The sequence below is a fragment of the Euprymna scolopes genome, chromosome 43 (assembly GCF_053919585.1).
Source record: "Euprymna scolopes isolate OS-2025 chromosome 43, ASM5391958v1, whole genome shotgun sequence".
NCBI lineage: Eukaryota > Metazoa > Mollusca > Cephalopoda > Sepiida > Sepiolidae > Euprymna > Euprymna scolopes.
In genome coordinates this window covers 13,029,692-13,054,957 of record NC_136524.1, presented here as the reverse complement: position 1 = coordinate 13,054,957, position 25,266 = coordinate 13,029,692, and the positions used below count along the sequence as shown (strand labels likewise).

The 25,266-nt window shown below is 28.3% G+C and overlaps 1 protein-coding gene across 4 annotated transcripts in view; it reads left to right on the top strand.

Moving 5' to 3' along the window:
• Positions 1–5,327, top strand: part of LOC145268194 (kinesin light chain) — a 418,880-nt gene extending 413,553 nt beyond the window's left edge. For 2 of the 4 annotated variants that reach the window (XM_080123445.1, XM_080123439.1), the window contains exon 16: positions 3,420–5,327. In XM_080123445.1, the coding sequence (XP_079979571.1) occupies positions 3,420–3,545 (126 nt within the window). In that variant the 3' untranslated portion in view covers positions 3,546–5,327. Of the gene's footprint in view, positions 1–1,177; positions 1,235–3,419 lie in introns of those variants that run through there. The other 2 variants (XM_080123443.1, XM_080123446.1) reach the window with 2 other exon arrangements.
• Positions 5,328–25,266: the final 19,939 nt, after the last annotated feature.

The following is a 25,266-nucleotide window of genomic DNA, read 5'->3' as shown; positions in this document are numbered from 1 at the left end:
TGCTGCAAGTTACATAGCTTAAAGAAAGACAAAGTGTATAGAAAAATGTGGAAAGACCACAAAATATAAAAGAAAAATTCACATCCCCAAAATGTCAATCAGCTAATATTTTGCTTTTATTATCAGAACTTCTCCAGTATCTCATTAAAAAGAAACAAAATATTAGTCTACTGATGTTTTTCTGGATATAATTTTGCCTTTTATATTTTGTGGTTTGTCCAATTTTTTTTTGTTTCTATACATTCTGCTGTATTTTATATTTATGTATATATAATGTGTGCATGGTTTTCCACCTTCAGCCATGTCTTGGAGTTGCCAGCAATAGTAATTATTTTTGTTTATTTTATTTTATTTTGCTGTACATATATTTAAGATATTCAGCATTTATTTTATTTAAGTTACATCATTTAATATCAATTACAAATATATATTAGTTCTTTAACATAAATGTAAAATCATTAAAATTCAAATAATTTCTCTTTCAATTCATTATAATTATGTATAAATTATTCACATTAGTCAAAATTCTTTAAAAAAATATGAACCTTTGAGCTGTGGTTCAATTATCCAGATATTTTAAGACTAGTTTTGCCTACTCTGCTTTTTTAGCCTTGTAAATTAATACTTTATTCTTATTAGATTTAAGTTTTAAAAAATTAACAAGTAGAACATGAAATAAGATATAGTTTTACATTTCTAATGCCTTAAGAAGTTTTGAACTAGTTTTGTTTATACAAAATATTTTTAGCTTTATAATTAATACTTTATATTCTTAATAAATTTAAGTTGAAATAAATTTGAAAAAATACAAATTTATATATAGCTATTTCGGTTTTGTTTGTTAAGAATTGTTTCATAGTTTCATACTTGTGTCCAATTTTGGAATGGAATGTACAATATTCTTGGATAAGCTGTTTTTATTTTCTCATGTAATTGGACTAACTGTTTCTCATGTAATTGGACTAACTGTTATCTGTTGATTTTACATTCCATATTTTCCCAATAAAATTTGAATGTCTATTTTTTTATAATTTTTAAATTACAGTTCAAATTTTTTTCTGTTGTCTATTTAAGTCATAACTACAATTGCTACTAATATGAAGATGTTTTAATGTTTTTATATCATTAGTAATAATTTTATAAGATTATGTAATTTCAATAACAAATTGTTTTCCAGGTGAAAATAATAACTTACTATAGGAAAGGAAGGTCACCATAAAATAACTAATCGATAGTAAGTAGAGGTGACTCACACTAAAAGAAAGCAAAAACCTTAAATTATAATTAAAATTTGATTGAAAAAAAATGACCATTAGTTAAGGAATGCATGATCATTATTTTGTTTTTTTTGCATGTTGTCTGTAATTTTAATATTAAACCAACAATTTTGGATTAAAAATAGAAGATGGTAGATTCACTTGAAAATTATGTATTTTCTAATTTTCTTACTATTATTTTTTTGTCCAAGAATAAAATTGCATCTTGTCATTCAATATTTAATATTTTTTTAAATCAAAAATTGAAAATAGTTTTTTCTAATTGTGTTAGTTTTATAAAATATATTTATTATTAGAATTTTGTAAGTTATATACTTAGTACTATTAAATCTATAAATCTTGTTAGTGCTGGGTACTTGCTAATCTTGTGTTGGGTAATTACTAATTTAATATTATTCACTTTCCAATCTAGTTAATTATGTTAACATTATATACTTTTTAATAATGTTATTGTTATTAAATTTATCCTTTTATATTAGATATATCTTGAATTCCAAATTAAAAATAATTCACTAAAATTATCTACTTGTTAATTTGGTTAGTGTTAATTTTCTTATAGAATAAAATTGCATCTTGTCATTTAAATAAGCTCTGTTTTGATGTCCTCTCAGCATGAAGAAATTATAGAACACTTCAATCTAAATATAATATGCTCCCATGTGTGTGTGTCATTTACATTTTTAGGAATAATATTTTCAAGAAATAACAATTCTATTCATTTATTCTTCTATATTCCTTTCATATTAAGATTTCCATTTCTACTTTTAATGAGAACATTTATAAATATATACTATTACTTATAATCATACAGAATAATGTATGCATACATTTATGTGTGTATATATATACATATACAGACCAACTTCAAATATTTTATCAGATAGGCTTTGAAAGATTTTTTTATAAATTTATTCTTTTATCAATATATATATTAATTCATCTGGTTATTGTTAAAATTTGTTAATGCCTTGTAAAAACGTTTAATGAAATCTTATGTTTATTTCTATTCATCCATTGCCTGCTCCACAGCTCATAGTTTATATTATCTAGAAGTTCTGCCATAGATTAACAACTCTGATTTAAACTGATTGTTGTTAAAGCAATTTTCTTATCCAATGTCTCATGTTTTTATGCTATTATTGGCAACTTGTTAAAGCATGCATTTGTGCCTCTATTTTATCTTTTAATGTTTTCTTTGCATGAATTTTATCATTGTTTTTAAGTGGTTTGAGGGGAAATTGTTAATATCATTCTGTATAAGTTACTTATAATTCCCTCACATAGAAAACAGTGTGCACGTGTTTTTATATATATATATATATATATATATATATATATATATAATTTCGCTTTTAAGAATAAAATGTTTAAATCAAAAAAGCCAGCTTGTAAAAGCTTACATTGTTAACTCTGCTTGCACACTTGAAAAAATATATTTTAGTATCTGTTATATCACAGCCAATGCACTAAGCATTTTTGATACATACACATCAGTCTGTCGTCCATTATTCATCTCCTATAACTTTTATATATTAACATATCAGTTGTGTTTATTGTAGGGGTATATATAATGTATACTATGTACTTTTTTCACAATCACACACATCACAACCCTCAAAGTTTTGGCCTCCTTTGAGATGTTCAGCAAGATACAAATCAGCTTGAATCACTTGTTTATATCTTACTGTGAGGCATTAGTTTGGATTTGTATTTGCTGGTTGAATGACAGCACTTTCTCAAAAAGCGAATATACTCTTATAGAATCGGATATTTACCGTTGGGTTTATACATGCTGTATTAGTTGTTCAGCCTTCTTGTGTGTGGTGTGCTTAATGATAGTGGCTGTTTCATATGTAGGCAACTTTCAAATTCTGGACTAGGATTTATTCTACTGCAGATCTCAAAGGAGGGTGAAACTCAAGTCTGGAATTCCCAGTTGATGGCTGTTGAAGTATGTGTTTGATTGTGTCGAAAATAATTATATCTCACTTGCAATTATACTGCTACTATAATAACTTCTACTGGTATACCATTATTGTTGTTGTCATCATCAAGATAGTCATTCACCGTATCCCCTCTTACCACTCTCGGCATGTCCCTCCTTGAATATGGCTCCTCACACATTTAAATTAACCTCATCAGAATGGGAAACTTAAACGCAGTGGCTCATTTTCCAAACTGAGAGCTTCCATAAGACGTAGCAGTGCTAAACTGGTCCAGAAACTGAAGGGCAGAGGATACGGAGAGTCTGACACCCCTGGCAGGTAAGAATGAGTCTCTTCTAGTAGCTTGCTGCTGCTGCTGCTGCTGATTATATTGCAACTGGTTATTTAATTTTGAAAACAATTTTTTTTTAAATTTATATATCAAAAGTTGTGTGTGTGTGTGCACATATGTGTTCACAATTGTATATTGGCATACTTTTTATCTATGGCATTAATTCATGAACAGAGAATTATTAATCTGTTTTAAGGCGCATTTTTCTACTGTAAGCATAATTGAATTTCTTTTTTAACCAAGAACAAATATTGAAAAAGAAGTTGCTTTCTATTTTTGTTTGAAATATAAGCAGAGCGTTTTTATTCTTTCATTCAGATAAATTATTTCATATACATTGCATATTCAAGCATTTCATGTTTCTAGATAATTGCATTACCATGTGTTAATATCTATATTATCTATACTATTTCTATTTTTTTAATAATTTTATTTGTCATCACCAATAAGTGTCTAGTTGACACGTATCACAATGAACTAGTCAGTATTGTCCACTGTACGTAGAGTAACTGTCACTCGGCTGACAAAATCACTTGGATCATGTTTTACACATAGGACTTGGTATTTTTAACTGGTCAGCCATCTAAGCATTGAGCAGGCATTTTTAAAGTTATATTTTTAGCTGACTATAAGAATAGACATAAACTTTTAAAATCTTGGTTCATTTCAATAACAAACACCTATTTATTTTTCTTAATGTAAAATTTATAGTACATGATAACATGATAGTTCTTAGCCATGTTTACAGTTGTTTGGTGGCACCACCCAATGCTCACTATTTTATCATGTGCTTAGTGCACCTAGTTTTGTTGCTTTTTTTATTCTATTAACAACCATATACCTTTTTTTCTCTCTTAGGATCAGAAAGATAAATTTATAGTTTTCCAAAGATGTTAGTAGTCAGGCATAAAGATTGAAATGCATTTCAAATATTACACATTCTTTGATGTATATTGGCAACACTGATGTCTCAGTTTTCATTATATCTAGAGTGAAAGGATACAATCAGTTTCATTTATTATTCAAGCATTTTTTTGTTTTGTTTTTGTAAATAGTCATTATAATCAAGCCACATTTTTATATATAGTATAAATGAATGCATTAATTATCCTAATGAGTCAGCAAAATTTTAGAATTAATTTTTCTTGAATATAATATAATATTGTTATTGTTATTTTGATAATAAATTGGAGAAAAACTGGGCCACTAATGAGTTAATATTAGATTATTCAATTTTATTTCCCAGATGTTATATTCTATTAAAATACAAATAAAATCATATGTTGATAAACTTGTGTGACCACTTGTATGTTTCTGTTTTTCTTGCCTTTGTGACTTGCATCTTATGTGTCTGTGTATACACTATTAAATATTTATTAAAATTGAAAAAACAGCAAGTACTAAACTGAACTATGAAAAATTTTTATTAAAAATAATAATTTGCCAAAAAAAAAAAAACTAATAGTTTTAAGAAAAGAAAAGCAGAAATGAAACAAAGACTCCTGTGCAACACTGTATAGATACAGCTTTTTTAAATAGTTTTTTTATCTTTTTTATTTTTTGATTAATTTAAAAAGTAATTGTTACCTTTTATTTGTTTCATTATCACATTTTCAATATTATGTGATTTCCAGATTTATGGTAATCTTCAAAATTATTGAAGGCTTTCCTCTTGCAGAAGCAAAGAACAGACTGGAATCTTTTAATTGGATGACACATTAAGTAGTGTTTAACATTCAAATCAGAAAAAAAAAAAAAAAAAAACAAATAAAATGTATTTTGGTTGATTTATTTGTTCTAAGAGATATCAAGGAAAATTTGAAAAGTTTGATTATTCAAACTATTGTTCTCATCTTTATATATATATATACTAGCAAAAGTACCTGTCGTTGACTGGGTTCAAAAACAACCTACAGAAAATGGACTCTGATTTATGAAAGTATGATAGGTTATGAAAAGGAAGGGTTGTAAAGAGATAGCTTCGAATTTAGGGGTATCAAAACCAAAGTAAAATATGATGAAAATAAAAATAAAATAGATAAACCCCATAATTTATTATACCATACCTGTTCATACTGAAACACTTATCACAATATTCTGTGGATCTATATTAAAAAAACCTTGTTAAACTTTGTAACATATTTCCATTCTATGGAGGTCAGGTGCGAATGAACACCCCATAATTTTATTATACCATATTTCTTCAAACTGAAACATAATTATCAAAGTATACTTACACAGATAGATATGAAAAATCTTTATTAAAGTTTGTGCCTATTTCCATTCTATGGAGGCCAGGTACGAACGCAGACCCCACAATTTTATTATACCATCCCTATTTAAGTTAAAACATACTTATCAAAATATTATTATGTACATCTATATCAAAAACACTTGTAAACCTTTTTTTTTTTTTTTAAATTTTTAACTTTTTTATTTCCATACTTTGTGGACCAGGCACATATGCAGACCCCACAATTTTAATGAATCATCATTATGCCAGATCAAACATATCCATTCCTGTGTCTCGATACATCTGCTATCATTATATGTGATCAGTTTTCTATAATAGTCAATCATATAAGAGCCTATTCGTGACCAGACACACACACACACACACACACAGTCGTTCAGCTTTTTATATATATATATATATATATATATATATATATATATATATATATATATATATAAAATGTATTTATTTGCTTCTCCACCAAAGCAAATTAGGCACAAAGCCGTCTTTAATGTGGGGTAAAAACCTGCTCCCCTAAAAGTAGGCAAAAAGGGGGCACTCTGGTTACCTAAAATAATAATTGTCCCAGTATAGAGAGTTTCCCCTCCATTGACTGGTACAAATTATCTTAAGTGCAGCATCTGTAAAACAGATACTACACTTTGATCCCGGCCTGAAGGCTAAGAACAACAGAAAAAAAGCAAGCCTGTTTTCTGTTTATATATAATTATTATTCCTATTATTATAGTAAATAATTATATATGATTATTATTCCTATTATTATAGTAAATAATTATATATATAATTATTATTATTATTATAGTATATATATATATATATATATATATATATATATATATATAATTACTATTAAATAATAAATAATTATCTATAATATAAAGCTGTGTGTGTACCTGGTCACGAATAGGCTCCTATATGGTTGACTATTTTAAAAAACTGATTACATATAATGATAGAAGATGTATCGAAACACAGGAATGGGTATGTTTGATCTGGCAGAACGGTGGTTCATTAAAATTGTTGGGTCTGCGTTTGCACCTGGCCCCCAAAGTATGGAAATAAAAAATTAAAAAATTAAAAAAAACAAACGTTTACAAGTGTTTTTGATATAGATGTACATAATAATACTTTGATAAGTATGTTTTAACTTAAATAGGGATGGTATAATAAAATTGTGGGGTCTGCGTTCGTACCTGGCCTCCATAGAATGGAAATATGGTTCTTTTGCTAGTATATATATAATTATTATTATAGTAAATAATTATATATAATTGTAAATAATTATATATATATATATATATATATATATATATATATATATATATATATATAGTGAACATGTCTGTGTGTGTGTGTCTACATTTTCCTATGCAATAACTCTGTCAATTTTCAGTCTACTAACTCGAAATTATATATACGGTGTACTGAGATTTGGGAAAATCTTTGTAATCCGTTTTCGGCCAGAAATTTGGCTGTTAAGGGGTAAAAGTTCAACGATTTGACATTTGAGAACTCTACCAAACTCCTCCGACAATTTTGGGTCTACACACTTGAAATTTTAGATATAGGTTCCTTGGACATGGATCTAACTTAATAACTTGATTTGAGCGCAAAACAATAAATTTTTAGGGGTTATAACAGGGGTCAAAGTTAAAAAAATTTACCTGGGGGGGGGCTCAACATACACCTCGAAACACTTGGGCATCGCCGGGCTGAATATATAAGAGCATGGTTAAAAATAACAAAGCTTCTGCTTAATAATACCTTTTTAATTTTTCAATCTTTCTTATTGTTGTGGTTGCAAGGTTGAACAATAATTAGTAAGGAAATACAATGAAGACGCAAACAACAAGATAACGCAATAATAAGGGTATTAAAGAAAAGGTATATTTACAATATGTACAAATGACGGTGTCGAGTCAGAGAGTCTTGGTGGGAGGACATGTACGCTCTGCGGCGTCACTTCTAGTGGCATTTGAGTAAGACACACCAAGGCCAACCTAGGCTTGCCATTTATAGTGTTATGTTATTCGCATATGCAAATAAGTGGTTGCCACCACAACACTTATGAACTTTTCTGTGTTAAAATAAAAAAGATTGATATAAATACTTCTATATCAAAACGTTTTTAATTCTCTATCAAATCATCACCAGGCAAAAAATCAAATGTACAAAAGACTGGAGAAAAGGAAAAAATTTCAAAAAGTAGCTGTGAAACGGGTATTTGAAGCCAGTCAGACGCCGTAGAAAATTTTCACACTGTTCTAGGAAATTATTAACAATTTAAATTCTGTAATGCCAGAATTAGTGTCATAGCATTAAATTGTATTATGTTAGGTATTTAAAAATATTATTGCCTATGAAGGCAATAATTTAATGAATATAAAGTACATGCATGTATTTCATCCTGCAATATTGTGATTGGTTGGTTAAGCAATAAATACCGGCTGTTAGACATTTGGGAGAGACATTGAAAGACATGCAAGCCTCACGTTAAGACTATGATCCTGTGATATACCAGATGTATTACTTATACTTAAACAAGACCACTCAGCTACTTGGAGAGTCAACAGTACATTATGGATGCATTTTCAGCAGCTCCTGTAACTCTCACTTCTCCTAATTTGTCTCTCAGTTCCCGTTTGAACGAGTGATGTTTCCAACAAAAGGAGGAGAAAAAAGACAGTATTTTTGTGTGAGATAGCGGAAATTTTCTGTGTCTATTTTTATCCTTGTAACCATGTCACTAATAATAAGAATGCTGGAGGTAAACATTTTTCTGGGCTGACATTATCCGTCTGATGGTCAGGGACCTGAACCTTAGACTAACCACTAGGGAAGCCGTCCTATCAGCAGGTGCAAAGTACTGGGGCTGCTGTATTGCCATTTGGTGAATGGATTCTGAACCATCCAGTAGCCTCTAGTGGGGCTTCTTGATATCATGTTAATGGGTAATTGTTACAGCATTATCTTAAATCATGGTCTGCAAAAAAAATTTCTCACTTCTTTTTCTTCTTTATTTTCCCTCTCTGCCCTGATCTAACCATATCTGTCGGCCTATTCTATAAATCCTAAAACTCCATCATGAAAAGTCTCCAGAAAGAATACATGATAAAACCCAGAACTCCAACACCAATATAGACCCCCCCCCTCTCACTACCATGCCTCCTTGCCTAATATAATCCTGAAAAAGGGATATCATTTGAAGCATCAGGGGTCTATGTTCCAACCTTCCAGAGGTTGAAATCCAATTACAGGAGACCAAACCAGGTGTATTCTTCCTAAGCAAAACTGGCATTGGACTATTTTCCTAAATGAGTTCATAATTAAAGAATATTCTAATTTAACATGGTTCTCTCCAGAATGTGTTGCCATTGTGTACAAAAATGACTATTTCCATTGCTTCCAACATAATAGATGTACTGAGACTTTCAGGATTGCCAGCAACCACTGTAAAAGAGTAATAAAGAATACAAGAGAGTTGTATGCTTAGTCTGTCAAGTCCAAAGTAGCTGAGACGCGACTTGGTTCCCACCAATTTTGGCAAATAACAAACAGGTTCCTGAATAGAAGTGTGTGCTCTATCCCAACCATTATCAATGGACCTGAGGTAATTTTATCAGCATCGGACAAAACCAAGCTCGTTGCCAAAAACTTTGCAGCTAATTCTACCCTATGCGATCAGGGCCACAAATATCCCATATTTCCTCCTGTCTGAAAACATGCAATGCGACATACTGTGCGTGATGTTGCCAAGCTAATCAAAAACCTTGATTCCAGTAAAGCGACTGGCCTTGATGGCATTCCAATTATAGTGCTTAAAAAGCTTCAATACTTACAAAGCTGTTTAAGCATTGTCTAGTGCTTCCCAACACCCTGGAAAACCTCATCAGTATGTCTCATATAGATAAAATTCAGATGATCGGTCATCTCTCTCTCTCAATACAGACCAATCAGTCTCCTGTGTTTCATAAGTAAGTTGCTGGGATCTGTGTTAAATAGAGAAATAGTCAACCACCACAGCAAAAATAACCTTCTTAGTGACATGCACTATGGTTTCTGTTCTGCTAAATCTACAATCTCATAGGATTAGCGAATCTCTCAACGGAGGTTTCCTTTCTAGGGCAATTGCCCTTGATATATCAAAGGCCGTTGATAGAGTATATTCTACAAAATCTCCAGCTATGGTATAGCTGGAAATGTCTTCTCAATTTATTAAATCAGTTTTCTCTGATAGGTTCATAAGAGTAGTGGTTGATGGGCAAAAATCAGAAGCTCACAGTATTAATGCTGGATCCCCTCAGGAGTCCAACTCTCTTCCTGATCTACATCAATGATCTCCCAAATCACATCCTAAGATCATTCATAGACATTTATGCTGATGACACTCCCATCTATGGCAACACTTCAAAGGCCGTAAACAACCAAGTTCTCTCTGATTCTCTCCTCTGATCTTGAGCGCGTGGTACAATAAGGAAAGAGGGGCTAGTTACTTTTAATGCATCTAAAACCAAGCTTTTATCTTTACATCATCAACGCTCTGATCCCCATCTGGCATCAATTGAAATGAATGCCTCTCATCTTGGGGAGGCTCTTTTTTTTTGACAAATTTCTGAGTCTGACCTTTACTCCTGATTTGAGATGGAACACGTACATCAAAGCCAAGGTTGCTAGAAAAATGGTGGTATCGTTCTACCGTTCCAGAAGATATCTCACTGCTGATGCAATTCTCTACTTGTATAAAACCAAGTACACCGAAGGATGGAGAGATTATTCTGCCTTAACAGAGTTTAAAATAGACTTTGTAGCCTAGTTGGGGATGCTCTTTTCTCTTCTCTGCAACCTCTTTCTCATAAAAGAGGCATTGCAAGCCTGTCTCCGCTTTATTATTTTCATGGCAATTGCTCCTTTGAGCTCCAATTTATGGTCTCCCCTCACCAAACTTTCACAAAAAAACACTCGTCTAGCTGAAACCACTATCAATAATTCCTCCCACTCTTTATATGTGCGTAAATCTAAATGTAGATTCCATGAACAAAGCTTCTTTCTTAGAACTGCACGCCTGTGGAATTCTGTTTTGTTTCCCCTCTATCCAACTAACTACAATATGATAATCTTTAAGTCCAACGTGAACACGTTCTTGATGAGCCGTCCCCCTTAAGTAATCCAATTTACCAAATTTCCACTATTAATGATTACTATGACATTTTTCCATCGACTGCTGTACACTCATTAACTCTTATCCTCGAGTGGTCTCTTTTTTTTTTTTTTTCTTTTTTTTTTGCCATCTCAAGTAAACCGGACAGTCATGACAATAACAAGGGCAACAAAAAAGAAAATTCTTTCATAATTTTGATAAAATATTTCTAAAATACTCTTATAATATTCTCATTCATATATATATATATATATATATATATATATATATATATATATATATATATATCATTAGTTATCATTCTAAACCAGAAGATATATTTAATGAGATGAGTGTTAATACTCATAATATTTTATTCATATTCTTATGAAGTATGTCTTATGCATGTTTTGTTGAAGCTGACCAAACAACTCATTATGTATGTTCCTCATAATACAGTTGAAAGGGTTTTTTTTTTTGGTTTTTTTTTTTGCCCTTGAAATGAAAAAAGAATTAAAGAAAAAATGTTGATAAAATGAAATAAATGGAAATTTTTATTTAAACTTTCCATTTTATCAACATTTTGTAAAAATTAAAAAAAATAAAGTCTTCTCTCTCTCTCTCTATATATATATATATATTATAGAAAGGCAGCAACAATTTTTATTGAGAATTTTTTTCTCATTTGAGATTATTTTTTTGATCTTAACAAAATTCTTATCTGTTTGTTTTTTTTTAGTTTACATTAATCTGATTCTTAAATTAGTTGTATTGCTTATTAAGAGAAAACAAATAAGAACAATACAGCAAACAATAAAATTGTTATATCTAATTTTTGCTGCAAGTTGGACCTTCTTTGTTTAAAAATGCATTAACAAAAAGTAATTTTGGGATGAGTTGATATTTCACTGAACTACTTGTAGTGTGATGATAGTTTTTTTTTTTTTTTTTTTGAATAGAATTTAAATTTTTATGAAACAGGCGTGCATTTATTTTAGAAAAGAAAAGAATTTAATTAGAAATTTGATTCATATTTTTTAAGGATTTTATTTGAAATTAATATTTTTCAGATGTTTTTGAAATGTTATTTAATTTATCAAATAGATGGTTTAACTTTTTCCTTGTTTTACTAGCTGGTAAATTTTATCATACTACTTATATAATCTATGTAATATATATATATAAAAAGAGATTTCAAAATTTTATTGAATTGTATACAAACTATTGTCATTAGAAAATGATAGAAAATTAGGTGGTAGTGAATTTTATGAACCAGAAGTCAGTCATGGTGCATAAATGAACTGGATTTCTCGTAAATGTTTCCTCCAAATTTATCAAAAGTCGTCTGCTTTGCTTTGGCTAATCATGTCTATTATCGCTGACCAGCAATATGACCAGTTTTCAGTTCAGCCATATTGGACGTTTTACAAGAAATCCAAAGAAAAATATGCACAAATACTGAATATTGAAACTCAGTTTTTCTCTCCTTACTCTCTTTCTAGACCCCCTCCTCTCTCATCTTTTTATGTGGCTTTGATTATTTGGTATTTATGCAGAATATGGACTGTCTTGAAATAATAATGTAACATTAGTATTTAGAAACCCATTTTTAACATGGGGAGGGATTTAAAACCTGTTTTGTACTTTCACTTAGCAGTGAATATTTGGAATTACTTATTTAAAAGATAAAAACAATAATAAAGAAAACTTTCAAAACACTGTTCTAACTTTCTTGCTTTTAATATAGTACTTTACAGTGTAAATGAGATGTCGAATTTATACATAAAGTTAATTTTAATAAAATTATGGCTTTCTAATGTTATTTTCATACATGCATAACTTTTATATAGATGGCTTTAAAAAGGGATATAAATTTATCGAAATATTTCTGAGTTTGGGGTTTTGTAATTAGCGTTAGATGCCTAGCATTGCCTGGGAATTTTTTTAATAAGAATTTTAAAAAATTATTCTAGCATTGTTTGGTCATTAAATTAGTAGTTGAACTAAATTATAAATCAATTTTAAGGCAACAAAGATTGTCTTAATTTCTATTTATTTAAGTTGCATAATCCTTAAATTATTAATTGCACTAAATTGTTATAAAGCTACAATTTTGTTATAGTAATGTTTTAATCTCTATTTATAAAATTATTGGATGTAAATAGCTTTCAAAATGTTCTCGCTTTTCATATATATGAACTAGCTGAGAATTTTTAAGCTAGTTTAAATTATTTGTTAATCAAATTCCTTTCATATTTTAAAAGGCCAAAAAATGTTTTTTTCAACTAATATCAAGGGAACTGGTCCATATGTAAAAATAGGTAATGCATCTTAATGCTCATGTTGCAGTCCAGTTTTTTTAAAGTAGCCAGCATGTTGTTGAGAAGTTCTGCATAGTTTCTGGCCTTATTGTTGCCCAGAAAGTTCTTCAGCACCAGGACAAATGTGTTCCACACTTCCGGTTCCCCTTCATTCATTGAATTTTTGAACTCTGGATCTCTGATAAACTGTCAGTTTTTAGCTTCTCTATGATCAATCCTGGAAAAGTCTGGCACAGATAAGTGAAGCAGTCACGATCCTTCTCCAGAGCCTTGGTGAAGTGCTTGATTAAGCTGAGCTTTATGTGTAGTGGTGGGACAAGTATTCTGTTTTTGTCGACCAGAGGATCATTGATGACATTCCTTTCTTTGCAAGGCACCAATTCCTCCTGCACAGGTCAGTCCTTCTTTGTGTATGCGGAGCACCAAGTTTTGCAAGATTTTGAGGTTTTATGACTTCAAACTGATTCCTTTTCAACATAATCAGCCAGAACTATCAGACCTGAATACTTCTTGTCATTAAAATAATCATTTCAGATCAAAACAATCATTCAGTATGGCATTTTACTCCTAATTTCTAATATGATCTACACATGCATACATGTGAACAAAAACGCAAAAAAAAACGACATGTAGTCATAGTTCAAAAACTTGACCTGATTGAGCAAAAGCAAAGTGATTTTTGGTTTCAGTGTATCAGATTCGTCCAAAATCGACTGGAAAAAAACAGACAACAAATTTGTTGTTGCCCAGTTTTATCTTTCTCCACTAGATTAATACAGCTAGTTTTTAATAAGAAGTTATAAAATGTTTACATTTTTTTATATAGTATTTTTAAAAGCTTCTAGCTTTACCTCATTTTATTGTTGATTTCAATAAATATTTGCTTAATAATACTTAGAAAATAAAAATTTAATGTGTAGCTTTTTCTTTGATTATATATAGACCACTCATACACAGAATGTTGTCTGATAATTTTATTATTAGAAAGATGGTGTTACCAAAATAAGAATAAGGCTTTTCAATGTTAGAGTAGGAAATTATTTTTCATGTTTGTGAAATGCATTTTTTTGATTGCATAGCTTTGTGATTTTTGCAAATAATTTGCAGAGTCTAACATTGAAAACATGCATTGCCTGAAGAGAAATTATATGAGAATGATATATATATTTATTTATATAAAAACAAAATAAAGAAAAACTAAAACAAATTTTTTTTTTAAATCTTGTTTAAAAAAAAAAAAAAAAAAATTATTTTGAATTGTTTCTTGCCAATAAATGAAATGTGACCAATGAGAGTTTAGAATATGCATTCTTTTCATAGAAAGAAATGATATAAGGATAATACAATGGATTTATAATGTGAGTCTTATAGGTAGTTAGATCTGATGATATCAGGAAAATTCAATGTGGACAATATAGAGATTTGTGCAGACTTAAATGGTATAGTCATATTGAAAGAATGGGTGAAAGTTGTTAGGTGAGTAGATGTAGAACAATTGAGGTTGCAGGGTCAGTTCACGGGGAAGGGCCAAAGAGAACATAAGAAGTGATAAGAAAGAGGGATAAATAAATGTCTAGAGATAGGTTAATTTAGAAGCCAATTTTTAAATGCTGTCCAAGCATGTGTTAGCATGTGATTAGATGTTAAACCGAATAATAATAATCTGTTATTGTGATATTAATGCCATTAGATATTGGTTTTATACTTTGCTTAAATTTATAAAAAATGTTAAATTATTTGTTGATAATTCATAATGTTTTACTATTTTGAACCAACTTTAACACAATTTTAGTGTTTTTATTTTTATCTTTCTTAAAGATCTGTTTGTAATAAGTATTTTCATGTACAACTTTTAAAATGCTCTAAATATAGCATCTAAGCCAAAGTAATGTGTGCACAAATGTATTTCACAGACAAACATATTGTGTGTGTATATATATATATATATATATATATATAAACAAATTAAAGTGAGTATCACAATACATTATCTAATTTAGTATGTGTACTAATATATTACACACATATGTACACATAATCTGGATAACATATTTCAACAATTCCATTTGGTACAGAGTGCCCCGCCCCTGTAGAAAAATGAATAAATAAAAAAAAAATGCATGCCACCCAAGTAATTGTTTATATAATTCACAATTTTCTCTGCAACCCAGCCATATATTTGATACAAATAAGCTTCACGTCTATACCTGAGTTGTTGAGCCTGTTTCAGTCATGAATGCAACACTTTGGTGGAAATATGATCTGTAATGGTCTTTAAACTCCTTGGAGCTTTAAACCCCCACCCCCCACCCTCCCACAATATTTTTATCTATGGTTATTTTTAAAATAACGCTTATTTAAATTTTCTGAACTGAAACATTACCTTACAGTTAGAATGAGAGGAGTGTTAAAGGTATGAACAACTTTTTCACATCTCTGATGTATTGTGTACTCATATCATTGTTTGACTGAAATTTGGTGAGTAACTAAGGCATAGTTAATTTGAATCGAATATGATTGGATTGCGAAAAGGATTGTGAATTTTATAAACAATTCCATGGGTGGCATTTAATTTTGGTCACAGTAAAGTAAAAAATAACATCCAATGCGTTACACCTATACATGTATACGTAATCTGTATAATATAGATATGTTTAAACAATTGAAAGTGAGTATCATTTTTATGTGTATTGATTTGGAGGATGAGGAAATATAAATATTGCTTCATTTCTGATGCCCCCTCCACCAATGCTTGAATTTTGAGATTTCTTTTTGAAATTTACATTTGTGGGTGGCTATATGCAAATTTTACCATACCAAATTCAGGAGTAAAAAAATTTAAACATAAAATATAAGTAAATCTCTTTTCTTTTTTTTTTTGTACATTTGTTTTATAAATACTTTTTATTTTCTTATTGACATCCTAGGTTAGACAGGTTCTTATAATTGGTTATTTCAACACTAATTTTAAGATTCTTTTCTACAGTTGTGCTCTGTATGTATATAATTCATGTTTAGATGATTTGCTATTTAGAAATAATGTCTTCAAGATTTTCTATATAATTTTCTGAGAAAAATATTTTCTGTAGATATCTTCTAAATATCGAGCAATTTAAAGATATTTCTTGATGGGAAAAAGTCTTGAAATGTTTTCACTTATCTCTTTTGTAAGTTCAAGACAAAATTATTTCAAAAATTGTTTGCTGTGAATCTTCTAAGAAAATCTTCAGATATTGCAATCCTAAAAAGATTGTGTGGAAAATGAAAATATGAAGCCATATTAAATTTCTGAGAATAGCAATTTTTATATTTTATATTAAAAAAAAACAATTGGTAGAAACTTTGCACTTTAATTAGGTTCGATTCCATCGAGAGGAACAAGGAAAATATCCGAACAAGATAAGTTCTTAAAACATTTTTTTTCTCATGTTAATCAATTCGATTTGTAACTGCATATCGTATATTTTATTTTTTGTATAAATTGACATCATTTTCCCCCAGTCATTGTCTATTAGCAAAGTGATCTTGAAAATATAAAAAAATTGTTCTTTGTATAATAATAATAAATAAATTTCCTTATTTTATTATCAAATTTATATTATGGATAGTGCATTTGTGTGTAGAAGTTAATAAAATAAACTTAAAGGAATATTTAATTTTATTTTTCAAGTATTAGAGCTTTTTCAAGTTTAATAAAATAAACAAGTATTAATAAAATAAACTTAAAAAAATATTTTGTTTTCAAGTATTAGAGCTTTTTCAAGTTTAAATGTATTAATAAAATAAAGGAATATTTTATTTTTCTAGTATTAGAGTTTTTTCATGTTCATTTCAAGTTTAAATTTATTAATAAAATAAACTTAAAGAATATTTCATTTTTCAAGTATTAGTTCTTTTTTAAGTTTAAATGTAATTATAAAATAAATTAAAGGAATATGTTCTTTTTCAAGTATTAGAGCTTTTTCGGGTTTAAATGTATTAATAAAATAAATTAAAGGAATATTTTATTTTTCAAGTATTAGAGCTTTATCAAGTTTAAATGTATTAATAAAATAAACTTAAAAGAATATGTTCTTTTTCAAGTATTAGAGCTTTTTCAAGTTCATTTCAAGTTCAACTGTAATGATAAAATACACTTGAAGGAATATTTTATTTTCAAGTATTAGAGCTTTTTCAAGTTTAAATTTATTAATAAAATACACTTGAAGGAATATTTTATTTTCAAGTATTAGAGCTTTTTCAAGTTTAAATTTATTAATAAAATACACTTGAAGGAATATTTTATTTTCAAGTATTAGAGCTTTTTCAAGTTTAAATTTATTAATAAAATACACTTGAAGGAATATTTTATTTTCAAGTATTAGAGCTTTTTCAAGTTTAAATGTAATTATAAAATAGATTAGACGAATATTTTATTTTTCAAGTATTAGAGCTTTTTCAAGTTTAAATTTATTAATAAAATAAATTAAACGAATATTTTATTTTTCAAGTATTAGTGCTTTTTCAAGTTTAAATGTAATTATAAAATAAATTAGACGAATATTTTATTTTTCAAGTATTAGAGCTTTTTCAAGTTTAAATGTATTAATAAAATACACTTAGATCGTTTTCAAGTTCATTTCAAGTTTAAATGTATTAATAAAATAAATTAAAATAATATTTTATTTTTCAAATATTAGAGCTTTTTCAAGTTTAAATGTATTAATAAAATACACTTAAAAGAATATTTTATTTTCAATTAGAGCTTTTTCAAGTTCATTTCAAGTTTAAATGTATTAATAAAATAAACTTAAAAGAATATTTTATTTTTCAAGTGGTAGAGCTTTTTCAAGTTTAAATGTATCAATAAAATAAATTAAAGGAATATTTTATTTTTCGATTATTACAGCTTTTTAAATATATATATATATATATATATATATATATATGAGAGAGAGAGAGAGAGAGAATTTTTCAATTAAATATAATAATTCAATTTTAGAATTTGTCCAAATCTTGTTGAAATGTTTTCCTCATCCATCTTTGAATGACATGTTCATAAATTGGATAGTCTTTAAGGTTTTTGTTTTATTTTATTTTATGCGGACATATAAGTGTGTTAGAAAGTCAGTTTAATTAGTCTTGAATTAAGATTTAATGTTTTTTCATATCAATGTCTAATTGTGATATCTACACACTTTCGATAGTTCTCCACTTGTTAAATGTTTTAAATTTTTGTTTTATTTAATATTAGTTAAACTCTTATGAACAATTATCATGAATTACATTTTTACAATAAATAATCTCAGCATTTATATACATTTGTTTAAAAAAACGTAAATTTTATATTTTTAGTTGAATATGATCAACAAAGTTAACATTTTGTTTTGAATCTGAAGCTCTTATTCTTTCACTTCACCATTTCTTGCATTTTTATACTGCTTAAGAATGGTGACCAGATAAAAGCTTACAAACAAACATTGAAAAACAGATAAAATCACACAAAATAAATTAAATAGAAAAAATTATGAATTATATTCTTATATTTAATTTTTAAAATTAACTTTTGTTGCTTTTATTATTATTATTATTATTATTATTATTATTATTATTATTATTATTATTATTATTATTATTATTATTATTATTGACAGGTTATTATTGACCGAAATACCATGCAAATGTATTGAAAAATCACAAAATTGATTTGCTTAAATAAAAAGAAAAGTTATTCAAGAAAAAAATGAGTAAGAAGTATTATATGGAAGGATTTTATTTATTTTTTTTTTTTTTCAATAGTAATTTTAAGTTAAGTTTAGTTCTTATGATATTGTTCTATCATTAAACAGAATGATTTATAACTAATTGTTGCTATAGTAATATAGCTTTAACTCATTTTATAAATTTATAAAATAAGTGGGTGTAAAAAGCTTACAAAACATTCAATCTTTTGATTGAGTATTTGCTAAAAATTTTAAAGCCAATTTAAATAACTGTTCACTTGATAGTTTAAGTGTTTAAAACTATAATTTTTAAATAAAAATGTTTTAATCTCCATTCATAAAATATTGGAAGGAAATCACCTCTAAAGGTAGGACAGGTTTACTAAGTATTCTAAAACTAATTTAAATGACTTTTTATTCAATAATTTAAGTATTTCCAATTTTATTTTTTGTTTCAGAGTGTCATAATTCTTTTTTTTTACTATTAACAAAGATTAAAATGATTGACTTGTTTACAAAGAAACTAATTTAGTTTAATAAAAAAAATAAAGATCAGTAATAAACAATAAAAATGATTATCACATTGACAAGAAGCATGCACATGTGAGAAATTATTACACAATTTTATTAAAATAGAGATTATTAAAAAATATAATTAAAAAAATAAATTGTGATGAGTTTTGTCATTTTTTTTTTGTTTTTTTCAACTTTTGTCTGGTGAGCTTTTGTCCTCCAATCCACTCTAAATTTGCCTCCACGCACACACCATATTTAGACGACCTTGTCAACAGTATCTTACTAATTTTTCCTTTCTTATTTAATCCAGCAATTTGGACTATGTCCCTTATGCTCCAAGGTGAGGAGGACGAGAGATATGATTTATTTTAAACAATATGCTATCCTGTTGATAGCTGCTGAGTTTGGTAACCCCCAAATCCTGGCTCACTTCCAAACTTTCCAACTTTGACCCCTTCCTCCCCCCCCCCTGCTATTTCTCCATTATTTATCTGGTAGACTTTTTAAACAGGTCAGTCTACCTAGATTGGATTCTGTGGGGCACACCTACCACATGACCCAGGCATTTGTTTAATTTGCACTCATTCACCCATACCTATTTTTCCATAGCCCAACTGTTCAGACTTTGTTTTCTTTTGAAGTAGACTTCTTTTAAATTCTTTTTATGTTAGGTTTTGATAACTTCCTAATTTATAGTAAATTATTATTTACAGTAAAGTGGATTTCTGCATTATTCCAAAACAACTTTTGCTTGCTTGTCACCATGCACACCTTTCATTGATATATGAATGTTTTAGATGGAAAGGGTAATAACATATGAGTAATAACTGATGAGTGGAATGGAATGATGTAAATAAATGAAAGAGGGTCAGAGAGAGAGAGTAGAACTATGAAAGATATCAAAATAGTTTCATAAATATTGAGAAATTCCAAAAATTTCTTATATATTTAATAATATACAACAAATACCAATCCATTAGGTCATGAGCCTTTGAGTTTTCTACTAAAATACTTTCTTGTGTAAAAACAAAACTTCACAAACATTAGCTGTTTACCAGAATTACTTCTTGCTTTTCAGTACAAAATAATTTGTTTAGGAGTGAAGTAAAATGAACCCCATTTCACTGTAGATTTAAATTAATATTCTTTTCGTTTGTTTACATTAAACAATTATACTGATTTTGAAAATATTGCTTTCATAAAGATTGTTTTTTATTTGAATCTTGTATTTCACACTTGCACATCAGTTTTGCTTATTAAATTAGTTGCCTTTCAGAATTATATAAAAAACATTTTGCCATGTTATGTAAGTTTACTAAACCAACCCAATTCTTTAGGACTGAAAAAATATAAAAATAAGTCATGAGATATTTTTTATATTTTGGGGAAACAGCGAAAAATGTTAGTTACTGGTAAAAAAAAATGCATTTTGCTTTTTAAATTTTAGTTGTAACATTAACAGCTTCTTTATATTTTTATTTAATTAATAGTTTTTATAACTCATAACTTTACTATTTTATATTATTAATTTTATATTATTAATTTAATATTAATCAAATATGACTAAAACATAAAACAATACATATTAATTAGTACAAGTCTTTTTTTTGTCACTGGTATGTTATACTAGCAAGTTGAACAATTCTTTCTGTTTTTTAATGAAAATAAAGATTGCTTCCAAATAACAGCTTACAAACTAATGCAACTTAACTATTTATTTGAAAATTGTCCAAGAATTTAATTATATTCTGATTTTTATTCAAATTGAAATAAATTTGTATTATTTTGTGCTTTGAAAATTCAACATTTTTTAAAGTAGGAAATTTTAAGTGTTTATTTTTAAATTAGATATATTTCTTAGAAGAAAAACGAGTTGAAAATTAGAAATAAACTGCCAAAATTATTAAATATTAAAAAATTACATGATATTGGGGATATTAAAATTGCTGTCTAATGTTTCATTATTTGATTGATTACTTGGAAGAGAATTAATTTCATAAATGTCCTTTATATTTTTATTTTTTTTAAATATGCAACATTGGATGTCTTGCTAGCTTGGCAGACCAAGAGTAGGCTCAATTTGTTTTCTCATAGATAGTGATGATGGGGATGCACTCGTAAAGTCAAGTCAATTCATGATGGTCAAAAATACATATTTTCTTCTGTTTACATAAGTCCAATGCTACTTTTATGCAAATGGCCTCTAATAATCTTAGATGAAAAGTAAATAGGCTAATCTTAATTTCAAAGCAACCTTTGCCAACTAGTCCCTGAACATTTGGGATAATCAAAATAATCCAATGAAAGAAGGAACAGGTGATGTTGACCAAAGTCAAACATCACAAGTACATTTTAGAAGTTTTATTACTACACAAGCTAAAAGGTTTGACATATAAAACCAACAGTAGGTTCTTTGATATGAATGTTTCTGTTTAAAGAAGAATTGTACCATGATACTTAACTTTTTTATTTTAAACTTAAATTAAAACTATTATTACCTCACAAGCAATAAAACCAGGCATATAAAATCAACAATAGGTTTTTTGATAGGACGGGAGCACTTCTGAAATTAATGTTTTTGTTTATATTTTTGTGTATCTTTACAATATACATAATACTTGACTTTTGCATTGTAAATTTAACTCAAGCCTTTATATATAAAACATAATTTTATAAAATCAACAATCTCTACAGTGCAATGTAGACAACAATGTATTGTAGACTGTCACTGCAGGAAGGCATATACAGCTTTTTCCCAGTGTACTGTGATGGGTCTCCCACTTGACCAAGCAATCAATCGATTTGATTGAAAAGTAGATTTCACCGATTTCGATGACAATAAAATATGGGAGCGTTAATCATTTGTAGATCATCATTCAATCTCGGGCAATGTTGGGTCTCCCTGCTAATATGTGTGTGGGGGGGGGGTAGTATATATATATTTTACTGTGTGTGTATGTATATATATAGGAATTTTAGTATTTAAAATCAGGAAATGTCCTTTCATTTTATAAAATTGTATTAATGAAATCTTGAAATTGAAAATCTGACCCCCCTCCCCATTTTCAATAGCTGTCCTTCCCTCATTTTCAGTAGCAAACTACTTTTTAATGTTATGAATTTAGTAGTAATATTTTAATACCTTAAAAATTGTTTTTTGTTTGTTTATAATTGAAAATATAACAAACAAGGAAAAAACCAAGCACTATTTTAATAGAGCTTAATATATAGTCAAATTGCTCTGTATAAGAATCCATAGACCAATATGCTGGTCTCAATTTCTTACTCCGAACTTTCGTTGTAATATATTGATGCCTTGCTTCAAAACCATATACAGTTCATGAAGCTTCTGTAGTTAACTGCCCGTTTCATGCTCTGAGAATGTGAGGGCAAATCTGGCAAATCAAGTTTGATTCCATTTATCAATGATTCGCGAAGTTTAGATTCAGAAAATCTTCCGCCATTCATGGTTCAAAAATGTCATATAATGTAAAATCTATTGTGTCCAGTGTGTGTCATTAAAATTAATAAGTTGTATTTTTTTAAACCTTTTGACTGGTTGACTCTATCAATATAAAAATTATGAATTCATGTTTACTTACCTAATGGTCAAAATTCTTTTTAAAGCTTTTTCTCTTGTTTCAACTTCCTCAGATTTGATCATCGAATATAGAAAGATTTTTAGGTAGTAAACAAAATGTATTAGCTTGTATATTTCTTAATGTGATTTGTTGGATTTCATGAGGCTGCCCCTTAATCCTCTGGATCATATTAAAAATTTGCACTTGCTGATTGTGGAATTTATTATTTCTTTTCATTCCAAACCAACAAGTGGCATACACATTTGCTATAAAATTTATTAAATTCTGTTTTGTTGTAAGCCTTTGTTAGTATGCACCACAAGTCATAAACACATAAGCCTAATGGCCAAAGTTAACCATCTTGCTTGATTTAAAGGCCCAATTTTCTATGAGGCAACCTTACCTTTAAAGATATCTAATGTTTATTCATACAGGAGTGGTCACAATCGAGATCATTTATTTCATCAATTTTCCAAATTGACTCTAGTGGACTGCTAATAGTGAAAAATGATATTTGGGGTAAATATCATGGGAATTGTTTGAGCATAATTGGATGGGGGAGGGGCATTAAATGTTGTGGGACCTTTTGCACAACCATCCATGTTTTAAAAAAAGGGTGCTGAAAAGTACTTCATTATGGTACAAAGAGCAACTAATTGTGTGAAGATTTTAAAAAATATTTTTATTTAAAATTGCAATCATTCCACCTTCACAACCTGTGTTGGCATTAGTGTTGTCAGCAAGTACATCCTTGACAGTGTTATCACTGTTGAATTCATATAAAACATTCACCACTTGCTCTGCATGAACAGCAACTGTTGCACCACTATTAGTAAGAACTCTAGGTGTCATTTACTTTCATATGTTGTCTTTTTTATAAAAGTTAATGATATTCTGATCTTTTAATTTTCTCATAGTTTTTTCTGTCCATTTTCCTTCCCAATTTACTTATAAAGCAATATGTCCTTATCTATTCTCCCATCAGTTTCAGTACATATAAGATTTTCAAAAAATTCATGTTTTTGTTGGGCAGTTTTCACTTTAGTCTTTACCCTGTCAACTTTACTAATAATAATATCGCCATATGCTCATATAATTATTGGGTATAAGACTCATAGCCTTCAAATCCCAGAGCAATACATTTTCTTTAATGGAGAAGATCAATCTCAAAATGTAATTACATTTTTACTGCAAGTTGAAATTGTAGATTTTCCAGACATTTTAAATAAAATACCTGAAAAAAATCTATCAGAAATTAAATTTTACAAATATTTTTGGTGCTTTATGCATTTACATTGCAGTAATATTTTTTAATTAGTATTTTCAAATTAAATTCAAATTTTTCAAATCTATTTTATTAAATTGTTTGGTGAAAGTACAGAATAGTTACAAAACACCTTCCTCTCCTCATGTTAAGAATGGATTTCTAAATAACATATTTCAGCATGGTAACATAAGTGCATCAGTATTATATTTTTTAAAAATTTCAATAAATTTGATAAAATGTGAAATACATGAATTTGAAAGTAGTGTGTACTTAGTTTAAAGTACAGTTTCTTTGGAGAATAGATGGTAAACAGGTTTATAATAAATATAAAACTATAAAAAGAATCAGAATTTTTTTTTTTTTTTTTTTTTACACAGTGATCACTACTTATCAAGGCCCGAAAGCCACTCACGGATAAGGGTTATTGCAAGTACATGACGTTAGTGTGGAGACTTGATGAAGTGTTTACTTAAGGGGGCGGTTCATTAGGAATTTGTTAACGTTGGACTTGAAGACATCCAAGTTGTAGTCCGGTGGGAAGCAGGCAGACGGAAATATTTAAATTATATTTTGAATAGTTTACTTCAAAAACAATTCAAGATATATTTGCGATAATTAAAACCCTAGTGATTACCATAAAAATACATTAGAACCCCAAGATACGGCATTAAAAAATTAGTAACAAAATACATTACAGTAAATAACACTGTAAGGCGGGGCAAAAAACAGATGAACATTGTATTCCACATCGTAACCTGAAAAAAATGTATCCTAGGTACCCTGTATCCCGGTACTGTATCCATACTGTATATGAAAAATAAATCGATGTAAGTAAATATTAATTTTTACATGAAATTAATAATAATAGTTTTATTCCTTTTTATATGAATATTTTTATTTAATTTATAAGAAAAAAGAATAATAAACTCAA